The 11,810-nt window shown below is 49.7% G+C and overlaps 2 protein-coding genes across 11 annotated transcripts in view; one reads left to right on the top strand and one right to left on the bottom strand.

The window, feature by feature from the left end:
- Positions 1-286: 286 nt before the first annotated feature.
- LOC107128050 (uncharacterized) lies at positions 287-3,704 on the bottom strand. Of its 7 annotated transcripts, none has more exons than XM_074022658.1 (4): positions 2,516-3,704; positions 1,936-2,212; positions 1,025-1,404; positions 287-899 (listed from the first exon to the last, which is right to left on the bottom strand). In XM_074022658.1, the coding sequence occupies exon 1, from the start codon at positions 3,584-3,586 to the stop codon at positions 2,645-2,647; it is 942 nt and encodes a 313-aa protein (XP_073878759.1). In that variant the 5' UTR covers positions 3,587-3,704; the 3' UTR covers positions 287-899; positions 1,025-1,404; positions 1,936-2,212; positions 2,516-2,644. The 7 variants fall into 7 exon arrangements, with proteins under 7 accessions (XP_073878759.1, XP_073878758.1, XP_073878762.1 ...); XM_074022657.1 differs by having other exon boundaries at positions 1,280-1,404; XM_074022661.1 differs by having other exon boundaries at positions 1,025-1,160.
- SALL3 (spalt like transcription factor 3) overlaps positions 3,675-11,810 on the top strand; it is a 23,106-nt gene continuing 14,970 nt past the window's right edge. For all 4 annotated transcript variants that reach the window (XM_045378362.3, XM_045378363.3, XM_045378361.3 and 1 more), the window contains exon 1: positions 3,675-3,839. In XM_045378362.3, the coding sequence (XP_045234297.2) occupies positions 3,758-3,839 (82 nt within the window). In that variant the 5' untranslated portion in view covers positions 3,675-3,757. The remainder of the gene's footprint in view (positions 3,840-11,810) is intronic.

The following is an 11,810-nucleotide window of genomic DNA, read 5'->3' as shown; positions in this document are numbered from 1 at the left end:
GATGAAAACAACATTGCAAGAGGAAAGACAATTAACAAATTAGATTTAATTACAGGGAAGAAAAGCAACTTTTGTTTTTGCGAGTGTTTAGGTATGACAATATTAATAGACAGTGGTCATGTGATGACGAGTAGGTGTGTGCCCCTCCGAGTCTACACCCACACAGGCACATGGCCCAGCGTCCCTTTAATCTGGGCAGGACCAGAGCGCACGTCCTGTGTCATCTGCGAAAATATTCCGTGGACACGTTGTCACTTCGCAATAAATCTATGGTTGCAACTCGGGCTTAAGATGCAAACGCTTTTATTAAAAGTTGTCGCACTGAATAAGAGCAATTAAAGTTTCTGATCTGAGTATAGGGAAGGAAGAAAGGCGGGAACAAGCCAGTCAAGAAGTCTCACGCCTTTTATTTTCTACTTTTGCTTTTTTAAAAAATTGATCTTGTTCACTTCAGTCAGTGTTTAAAAGGGTGCGCCGCAGAAATTACTCGTGCGCACCATTTCAGCTGTGGGGGCATTCGTACAAGCTTCCGCTGCACACACAGCCTCCCCGGCCCTCTCCTCCAAGGCTCTACCGGATCTTCCAACGAAATCCCAGAGCAGCCTGCGCTGGGGAGCCCGCAACTCTCTCCAGATCTCTGCACCCCGCACCGCCCGGAATCTGGGACGGCACCCACGCCGGGCTGGGCCAAGGGCAGAGCTTGCACCCTGCCTTCACGCCCGGTTCACTTGCGTCCACGAAAGCACCGTGCCGGCCTCCTCCATCTTCCCACTCGCGCAACGCACGGCGACCCGCGCGACACTTCTGCAGTCTGAAGGCTTGCTTCTTACAAATAAAGGGCCAGAGTCTCACACTTGCCTTCGCTGGAGGGACTTAGAAGATCCTCCCCAGGTCCACACCTTGTAGGAAATGCAAAACAGATCGATAAAATTAAACAGTTGCATTTGGAAGCCCGAGAAAGACCTAAAGACATCGTGCCAGTTTGTTGGAGAGAGGGGTGCGGGACAGGGGGAGCGGGCCTTACGCAACAGAAAAGGTGGCCACAGCGCGCTTAAAATGACCCAGTGGGGAGCTGGTGCCGCCGAGCCAGAGGCTGCGAGTCCAGCCGGTTCTGGACTTGCTCGGCAGGCGTCAGACGCTGTGGGAACCTGTGTCTGCTTCTTCTCCCCAAAGTGTGTCGGTTAAAAGAAAAATAGAAGTAGTAGTAGCAGTAGTGGTCAGGAAAAAAATAAAAATTAAAAGAGAGACACAATTAACCAGGTCATAAAAGCTAGGGCACCTTCGACCAGGGCTCTGGCCGTCCAGCGATCGTTTTGCGTTGTTTCTCCTCTCGAAAGTAGTCTCAGACCCCTGCCTTTCCGCTGCGGCTCTGCGACTTCCCCAAACTCTTTAGTCCTGTAAATTCTGCAAGAAACTCCCATCCTGCAAGCTGCTTTTCCCCCCCTCCCCCCTACGTTCCTTTTTTCTCTCCCCACCCGTGCCGCCTCTCTATGCCCCTCTTTTCTCCGGAAAATTCCTACCCCCCGCGCGCCCCAAAGCCCGGGCTGCAAACTTTTCCCCGCCGGGCGCCTCTGCGCCAGATGCCGGAGCGTCCCCCCAAAGCCTGAGCATCTGCACAAGTTCGCAGCCTAACTGCGGGATAAAGACGTTCGCCCGTAGCTTAACTAGAAAAGCACCATCGATGTGTGTGTTAAACGGGATAAGTAGAGATTTCAAACATCTTTTATTTGTCTTGAAAAAAAAAAAATTCAAATGAATACGCCCGCCACCAAAAGGCAAAATAAAACCAACCTTAAGGGTTTTTTGTGGGTTTTTTTATTTTTCAAAAGTGGCGATAGGAGCTGTTTGGACATGACTCCAACCTGCGCCCTCCCTTCCTCTATGACTCTCCTGCGCTTTTCCTGGAACCCAAAGCTCTGACTTCGTCAAACTTACACAATTAAAGGCGGGCGGGAGAACTCGGGCTGGGAAGCAAGCGGGAAGATTCTAGAATGGAAGGCAGCCCGCCGAGCGCCGCGAGCCGCGCCAGGCCGGGTCCGATGGAGCAGGCGGGGATTCCTCCCCCAGGCGGACCCCCGCCACCAGCCCTGCCAGGAGCTCGCGGCCCGCGGAGCGCCCCGGGCCGGCCGCTCACCGCCCGCTTCCCCCAGCGAAAGACTCGGGGAAGCTCCAGGAGGCCATCCGTGCTGACGCTTCACATCAGACAGGGCCACTTGCAAGGACAAAAATAAGAAATTTAGGAAATGAAAAAAGACGTACTGGGGCGAGGGGCGCGGGCGCGGCGGCTACTGGGCCTGGGGCACATCCTGGCGGCCGCTCGGGGAGAGAGGACACGCGGGGGAGGGCGCGAGGCGGGTGCACGGCCGCGGGTGGGAGTGCGCGCCTGTGCGCGCGGGGCGAGGGCGAGGGCGCGTGCGTGCGACCGCGGGAGAGGGGGAGGGCGCGTGTGCGGGGAGCGCGCCGCGCCAGCTGCCCCAGAGTGTGGGGCCGATCCAAAAGTGCGCAACCCCCTCACCTGGCCCCCGTGTCATCCCCGAAATCCGGGAACGGGGTGGGCCGCGCGCAGGACTTTGGTGGAGTTGGAACTTTCGGTCGCGCTCGCTGCCCACTCCGCTGGCGCCCGGAGGCCCGTGGGGAAGGGGGACTAGGGTGGGGACACCGGGGTCCTGCGGTCCCCTCCCTTTCCTGCATTTAAGAAGCCGACGGCGGCGCAGAGGCTCCGGCGGGCTGGCGCGGGGGCGAGGCGGCCCCGGTGGCGGCAGCGGGCGGGGCGGGCGCTCCGGAGTCGGTGGGGCCCGCGGGATGGGGGGCGGGGAGAGGAGGGAGTGAAAGGGAGGGGGCACGCAGGGGAGGGAAAGGAGGGGAGGAGCCGCGCGGCCCGCGCCGCTTCCGAACCGGAAAGTTGGTCTTGCCGAAGTCCTGCCACCCCGGCGTGCGCACTCCGCTCCGCTCCGGCCGCGAGCCTCCGAGCCCGGCCGGCCGCCGGGGGAAGACCGCGGAGGGGACGCGGGGCCGGGCGAGAAGGTCCGGAGAGCGGGGGCACCTGAGCCCGAGCGGGCCCGCCGCGCTGAGCTGCGCCGAGAACCGCGGCGGAGCAGTGAAGGCGGCCGGCCGACCCCGCGCGCCCGGAGCAGGAGGCCCGGCGCCCGAGCAGCCCGGGCGAGACAAAGGCGCCGGGTCGGAGCCCTGCCCGCGGCCGCTCGCTCCGGGAGGGGCCGCCCGGCGGCGGCGGGGGGGGCGCGGGCGGCGGCGCAGACACTCTATAAAGGGGCGAGCCCGGCGCGCCGGCGGAGACGGCGCCGCGCGGACGCCGCCAAAGTTTGCTGCCTGCGCCCTGCGGAGGGGCGGCCACCGCGGCCCGCGCCGCACCCGGGCCCCGCCAGAGCCGCACCGGGGGCGGTCGAGGAGCGCGGCGCCTGGAGCCCGCGATGTGAGGCGGTGCCGGGCAGCGCGCGCCCCGGTCCCGAGGCGCCGCGGCCCCCTCCTCGCCGGCGCGGCCGCTAATTGCGAGCGCGGCCTCATTTGCATAGGCCGCCGGAGTCCGCTGGAGCCCGGCCAATCGGCGCGGCCCTCCGCTAATGGCCATGCATTATTCACCAGCCTAATTGCTCAGCCCCATGCGCGGCCCGCGCAGCCGCCGCCGCCGCCGCCCCGAGCCCCGCGCCCACCCGGCCGCCCCGCGCCCGCCCCGCGCCGTCCCCGCCGGCCGCCCCGCTGATGCCGCTGCCCCGCGCGGGGCCCGAGCGCCGCTAGCAGCATGTCTCGGCGCAAGCAGGCCAAGCCCCAGCACCTCAAGTCGGACGAGGAGCTGCCGCCGCCGGACGGGGCTCCCGAGCACGGTGAGGGCCGGGGCTGCGGGGTGGCCGGGGGGTCTGGGGGGTCTGGGGCTGCCCACCCGGGCTGGGGAAGCGCGTGCGGCGGGAGCGGCTGCGTGCGTCCGGGAGCGGGAGAAAGTTCCCTGCTTCCCGCGAGCAAGTGTCCGTCCCGCGCCAGGCCGGCCGCGGGGACCCGGGTACTCCGCCGGAGCGCGCGCGACCGCGGAGAGAGTTGTGGGCGAAGTAAACTTGGCTCCTCTCCTCGGAGTCGGGGAGCTGCCCGCGGAGGGCGCCGAGGCCGCGGCCGGCTTGCGGACGGCTCGAAGGCCGGAGCGGGAGGGAGTCCACGGTGCCTCCGCCTCCGCGCCGCCCCCCGGGGTCTCTGCGCCAGGGCGCTGGGGCCGGCCTCGGCGACCCCGGGGCGAGCGCGGCGGCGGGGTGGGCAACCGGAGCCCACTTACCGCTGGACGCGGGTCGGGGACGCCGCCGCCCGGCCAGCTTTGTTCGGCGCCTCGGGGGCCCGCGCCACCTCCCCGGCCCCGCCTGTGCCCCCGGCCCCCCGCACCGCCTCGGGTGACCCGCGGTGTCCCAGCGCGTTGACGCAGCCTGTGATCTGGCGAGGCCAGGAGAAGGTCGGGGGCTCGGCCCTGCCTAATGGCCGCCTGGGGAATTAAGCTGGGGGTGAGCGCGGCGGCGGCGGCGGCCTGGGCCTGGCCCCTGCTTGCGGCAGAACCCCGGCGTGTTTCCGGGGCGTTCATTGCAGGGACCGCGCGGGCCTTTTCTCTCTCGTCTTTTTGGATCCGCCGAGGCCGGGCGCTGGAGACGCCTTGGCAGTCATTTCGCTGGTAGGAGCTTCCTCTTCGAAACATCCGAAAGCGAAGGGCAGGCGCCGCGAAAGTTAGAGACTGGCGGAGGGCTGGACTTTCCAGAGTGGCCCCCTTTCCCCGCAGAGTTTGGGGCGCCCCCACCCCCTTCGTCGAGTTAAAACCTCGGCCCGCGGCGCCCAGGCTTCGGCGCGCCCCGCGGGGCCCCCAGGGCGCCAGGATGGAGGGCCGAGGAGGGGCGGCCCCGCGACCCCGAGCCTGCAGCACAGCTCGCAGTAAAATAATTTGCTCCTTAAAAAAAATAGGCAGGCCAACTTTTATGATTGACCTATTACAAGTTGTCGGAGGCAGATGGTGATCTTTTTACTCTGAGAATGAGACTGTCTGCGAAAAGGAAACGGGGCGGAAGAGTTTCCCACCCAGTGGAGTAAAGTTTGACAAAGCAGGTAGACACCCATGTCGGATGAGAACGAGAGAGCATGCTTCTGACGCGGCTGGAGAATTAATGAATTAAATAAAATTAGTGAGCTCGCTGGGGTCTTTTTGTTGCCGTGGAGGTAAGGGAGTCTTATCTGTGTAGCCAAGTCAGCCAAGATTAGAACAGGCGATATGCTAAAAAGAAACGCTTGCATATGGTGGGTAGATTAAGGACAAAGAATCTTTTTGTCATGGAAATGGATTTTTTTTTGTTTTGTTTACTTCATCACATAGAATTTCTCACACTTGGTTTGTTTTGTATCGCCCTCAATGACTACATGATCAAATGAATGGATTTATTTCTGCCGAATGAGAAAGACAGTCTTTCCTTCAAAAGAACTACATTGCATCCCAGTGAGGAATTTTAAAGCTTTATTATTGTGGCTCCTGAATAGCTTAAAATCGGCTTTCACAGCCGCCCCAAAATGCAACAATGTAAATACTTCTCAGCTTTGTAGGGTCGTTATCAAAATGTGCAATGTCTCCTTTTATTAAAGCATATTTTAATTAATAGAGTAAACCCCCTTGTATTTAACAATTAACAAGCTGAGGCACTGCTATTCATTTTTAATTTCACTTCAGAAATGTGAGCATGCTGAACTTAATAGTGTAAACATGTGGAGGGCTATATCGCCTATATTTGAAAGCCTAAGATGGGATAAATTATTCACAAGTTCTACTTTGAATTCCTCTTGTTGCTGCTCGAATTTATTTAGAGATGCAAAATATTCAGGTTTTTTACCCATGGTAGAATTAAAGTTCTTGTCAAGCCTGTGTTTTTTACAACATCCAGAGTTGTAATCCAGACGTTGCCACAGTTCCTGGTGATATTTTGCAACAGGCCCGAAATACGGTCTGGGGCTGAGTCTTGGTCGAGCGGTTTCCATGCTGGTTTGAGATAGTTTAGGCAAACTATTTTTTTAAAGTTCTTTCTCATTTAATTATATTCGAAGCAGCTTGTTCAAGGAGCATAACAGACACTCTGTTCCGTGTTAAGTCAAGGAATGCCCCATTTGTGTATTACTCGGTCGCACTCAGCATCGTTCCTAAGATAACTAAGTAAAAATTTTTAAAAGATAAATGGGTGTGGAAACCAAATTACTCCAACCTGAATCAGATCTCCTCAGAATTTTAATTTTGTTAAATGCAATGGAAATAAACAGACCGTGCCGGAAGTTACAAGTGAGCTGAGTTAGTTTAGTGTTTTAGAAACGAGGTAAATAATTCCTTTGTATCACTCGGGGAGTGACATATTAATTAAAGCAGCAGGTCCATCTACATGCAGTAGAATGGAAAGCTACTGATAATGTCATGCAGAACAAATATTATATGCAAAAATGTTTAGTATAATGGGGGACAGAGATGCAGTCACATTAATTTACAGCACAAAGCCTGTATCTCTTAAAAAATTATGATTTATTTTTGAAGCAATGAAAAGATTCTATGCAAAAATAACTGGTGCTACCCAAACTTCATCACTACGGGAATTAAACATGACGTGTCTAGAATGAGAAAAAGTAAGGATAATTTATGTAAAGTTCTAAAGTCATCCTTTTGTAAAAAAAAAAAAAAAAAATTATTGAGACATTCCTAACAGAAATTGTTTTTTAAAATTACTTACTTGCAAATGATCTCATTCCTATTTTAGAAGAAAAGGTGCTGCAGCTTTGGGATCCAGTTAACTTTGCACCACTAGTAATCCTGTGAGCCAGCTGAATATTTTTGTTCTAAGAAAAATTAATTAAAACTTCCAATGACAGTTATATGCCCACTAAGAACTTTAAAAGATACAATATTGCTATTCTTTATTGTAATAAAATATAATTTAAGAAATGTATTTTATTGTTAGAATATATGTATTTAAGAAGGAACAAAAGGATATTATAATTTAAAACCATTTACCATCCTGTATTTTGTTTGTTAGCACTAATTGCTTCGAAGTGTGTGTTTCCTTTTTCTGCCAACTTAGAAGTATATGGCTGTCTTAAAAATCCTTTTAAATGTGTTGAGCATGTGATTTAAGAATTTACCAGTGGTATTCACAGACTGTGTTTGAATTAAGGGAGAGAAGCTCGGCCACCAGTGCTTGGCGCAGGATCTTTTTCTTTTATCTGTATATGCATGGTTTGCCCTCAGTGCTCGCCCAGCACACTACACACATTTACAATTCAGCATACCAAAAGGAACAATGCAGGAGCCACTTTCTAACATTCACAGGCCGATTGCTTTCTCTGAAACATGAAAGGTAAAAAGTAAGTAACCGGGTTGGGTGAGGGGAGAGGAAAAGAAGACTTTGCAAACATTTCTTTTAAAAACAACATTAAAAAACTTAACCTATTTTAAAATGCACGTTTCTGTGATCAACAAAAAAGCATGCCAATTAATTCCCACCTTAGAGAGAGCTGAATATGTAACAGTGTGGGAATTTTATGTGCAATACATTTTCAGCTTCCATGGCATATGCATTATCCAGTGTTTTTAGATCTGTTGTTCAAAGCCAGAAAAAGGTATGGAGTAACAGCAGGAATTACTTAGCAAGCTGATTCTTTTTTGTATACAAGATGATGGCCAAAGTGGGTCAAATTTCATTTCCAACTGCAATCTCTACAAAAGCTGTACCATTCATCTCCAGGTAGCCCGAAGAATATTTTCTTTTGGGGGGAATTCAGCAAAAGCACAACCGGGGTTTCTATTCTGCGTGCTGACCATTCGTTGGAATTTAGCCTTCTTACAAGTATTGGCACTGGCTTGTATTTAAGTACAATGAAAATCTTTTTCACTTCTAATGAGGATGTGCACCGTCTTTCAGTGCTGCCAGATAGTTTCAAGAAGCATAACTTCTAAATATAACAGGAATGACTTTTGTTTTTATTAGTTTTTATTTTCCTACATGATTTGTGGAACAGTTGCCAGAATATGACCAACATGTTTTAGTCTTGGAAGGACAGGTTTGTAATTACAGCACACCTTAATTACTACTACACATTTCAAACACAATGAAACAAAATGTATGTAAAAATGGAGCAATTTAATATTCCAGTAAACTTTTATTTTAAAAAACCTGTCTAGGGTTATTTCTCGTGCAATTTCAACACATTTATGATTTAAAATGCAGCTAACTGATTTCCAAGCAAACCAGGCCAGTCATGTTCCAGAAAGTATAAAATATTAATTGTAATAAAATAATGGAATGGTCTCTATGTTAGAGATGAAGATTGATTTGTTTCTTAATTAAAGGGAAGAGTTCTCGAGACTGAGACGGTGTCCACCAAGGGGATCCAATAATGCCAGTGTGGCATCTAAATATTTTCCTCTGTGGGCCTGTCTTTTTCAATCACCTTCAGATTAGTTATGCTTACTATCTAAAATCCCTACCCCCTTTGCATTCTCTGCGAGCATTAGCAGCCAGCTCGGCACAGAAAGCCTTTTTGTCTGATGTCTGAAAAGGTGGGGTTGCAGAGTGCTGGCCAGCTTCCGACGGTCTCTCCCTGAAGGTGGGTAGTTAGAAGTGCTTTGACAAGCCTTGCTGATTTAACCTTTGCCTGCTTTGCCCTGCCAGGGGTGGCCACTAGATGTCAAGCTCATAATACAATTAGTGCATCTGTGCTGTTGACCTTGGCAACAGGGCTCACCACTGTTCTGTTAAGTGTTAACACTGAATCTGAGTGTTAACTAGAGATCCCGCGAGCTTGCGCTGTGCTGCACAGCTTCTCAGACGCCATCTAGTTCAGCACAAGTGTTTATAGTTCTTGAAGAGAAAACGGCTTTCTTTTGTGTAGCTATTGCATCTTGAACTGTTTAATTAACCCTGCAGGTGCCACGGCACTTTGTCGTGATCCGTCAGCATTCCTGGTCGTCTTTTTGAGAGTGACCTTCGCCGCACTGTTTGGTAATCCTGTTGTAGGATCTGTGTACGTGTAGAGTCACTGGCTTCAACGACCCAGGGCAGTGGCTTTTCCACGATGACTTTTTGCGTATGTGCAGACTTTGCCTGTAGAAATGAAACGGTGCCATGAAGTGCTGACAAATGATGGAAATAATTCCATCACCTGATCCCAAGTGTGAGCGGGCTGATGGTCACAGCTGATCATAGCCTTGTTTCTGGACCCAGCGTGACTCATGTGCCCCTCTAGAGCTGTTTAGATGTAGGCATTTATACGTCTACGTGGTTTTGCATATTTATTTCTATGCATAGTGGATTTGAAAAACGGACAGTGTTTGGGTGCTTTCGAGTAGGCATGTCATGAAATAGCACGTTTAATTTTGTGTGTTAGATCAGTGAGACCACAGCCTTTGAATTTAAACCATCTGCATCTTCACCAAAAGTGATTTAGCAAAACCTTGTTTTCACCCCCTCATCAAATTTCGATTGAAATTGTTTGTGTCAGCTGACATATTTTCAGATCTGTGTATTTTTCATTAGGCATAGATAGTGATACATGTGCATTCGTTGTGAGTGTGATTACAGCCTAACGTCTACATGAAAGAACTATTGTGCAACCTTGAAGTGTAACAAACATCATATTATTTGAAGCAACGTCGAGGGCAGATAGTTAAAGCAAGTGCGAATGCTGTCCAGCTCCCATCTGCATGTACCCATAAACGCAACAGTGTCTCCTCCCGGGTGCTTCACCGCACAGGTTAAAAACCGCAAATGTTTTAAACAGGAGACAGTTGGTGACTGTGCCACAGGTGGTCGTGACTTAACAAATTTGAGGTGTGGGCCACTGTGTCGACGCGCGGGAGTGTGCGGTCAGAGCCGCATTGAGCATGGCAAGAGTGCCCTCCACTGTTCAGTGCTGTGCGCACACACTCTGAGGTCTCGGGAAAAGGACAGAAAATTTTTCTATTGCGTCTGGAATTTCTTCTACATTGTTAAACACAGTAGGGGTCTCTATTTGTCTCCTCCTGTTTCACAGCTTGGGCTCAGTATGTGATAATTCATCTTTCTTTATGGGATTCAAAGCTATCATAAGGAGTTAAAAAGAATTAATTTGCAAGAAAATAAGTGTCTCCTAACAATTTAGGAAAACTGGAAAAATGCTTTCTGGATTTTAAGAGATGGAAAGGCAAAGGAAAAAGTCCGTTGTCCTTTCCTGAAGATCCACGTGGCATTTTAAAGTTACTAATTGAAGTGGATAAGTTAACATCCCTTTCCCTGCACTAAACAATTCTGCTGCTTCTTTTGTTAATTGTAATGAATAAAAATTGCAGCAAAAGTTTACTGAAGGTGAGCTTTTCAGATTGATAAAGAAAATTATAGAACAGCTATTTTAATACTACTTTGTAATTGGTTAGCTTACTTACAAGCCACTGTACTTGAAATGCTAAGAACTGTAGCTTGAAATTTTTGAAGAAAGCATCGTCTTAAATATATGTATATACAGCATATCTTAAGTTATACATTTCATACACAATCAAACATAAAATGTTTGTAAAAATTAAGCATTTTAATACTATTCCAAGTAAACTTATTTTTTTTTTGAAAAAACTGTTTTAGGTTATTTCTCATGTAATTTCTCATGTAAAACCAAATCAAAGGATTGGTTTGCTTGGAAATCACACAGCTGCATTTTACACACACACACACACACACACACACACACATACATACATATTTCAATAATGTTTTTCACTTGTGGCTTTAAAAAGATTAACTAGGCTAAAAATTCTGCCTGTCTTTCTGATACCTCGTTCCTTAGAAGATAGGTAGATTCTGCAACAGACCAGGGATTAAAGCTGAGTGAAGACCAAAAACAGTCTGAGGGGTTCCTTTCACACTGAGGGTGAATCCTAAGAATAGGAAGTTTTGTTAAACATTCTGTGTATATTTTATTAGTGAGAAGGGGAAAATACATGTATTTTTTTAAACTATCGTCTTTGAAGCTACGCTTTTATTTTCTCTGAAAGGTATGTGGGACCTTCCTCTCCTCTTCTGTATAACTGAGAAACACAGGAGGGAATGTGCACACGGTGATACAGACCCTGAAAATCTAGCTGTAAAAAGCAGATACTGGGATCGCTATAAATTAAATGGAAAAAAAACCTCTATTTTTATCCTGTGTAGTGCAGATGGCCAACGTGGCACCATGGGTGTGATGCTTAATTTGAGATCAGCTGAGGGGGGCTGTGGTGCAGCAGCTCCTGAGGCGTCCTTCACGTTCACGTAGAAGCAGTACAGCAAATGGGTTGGTACTTCCTAAAAGTAGCCCTGGCCAAATACTCCCATTCACCAAGAAGGGAAGACTGTTCGCTAAGTTCTGTTAGTTGGTGAACTGGTTGGCATTTTTCTTGACTTGTTCTAATGTAATCCCATTCCTGCCCGTCCCCTGCCTGTTTACAGTTTCACATCTCTTAGCTGTTGAACAGTGTGCAAAAAATAAGTTCCTTTGACATTAATGATAACGTTTGCAATGCTTGCTTTTTAATTTGCCCCTTAAAGAGAGGAAGAAAATGAAAATTGCATTGGAAATAAATTTCTCAAACTTGTCACTGTTGTACTGTTGTTACAGTGCCTTGCTGATATGGTTTTGCCTTGACAAAAAGTTTAGGCCATATTAATTAACGTAATAACTTACATTTTTGGAGCATACAGGCCAGTTCAAAATACAAGTTTAATTTTAAAAGATGGTTAAATACGTTTGAATCTGACATATGATGGCAGGATTAAAGGACTTTAGAAGTGTATATGATA

The sequence above is a fragment of the Macaca fascicularis genome, chromosome 18 (assembly GCF_037993035.2).
Source record: "Macaca fascicularis isolate 582-1 chromosome 18, T2T-MFA8v1.1".
Taxonomy (NCBI): domain Eukaryota; kingdom Metazoa; phylum Chordata; class Mammalia; order Primates; family Cercopithecidae; genus Macaca; species Macaca fascicularis.
Note: the sequence above shows the minus strand (reverse complement) of the source record. Positions and strands in the feature narration are given on the sequence as shown.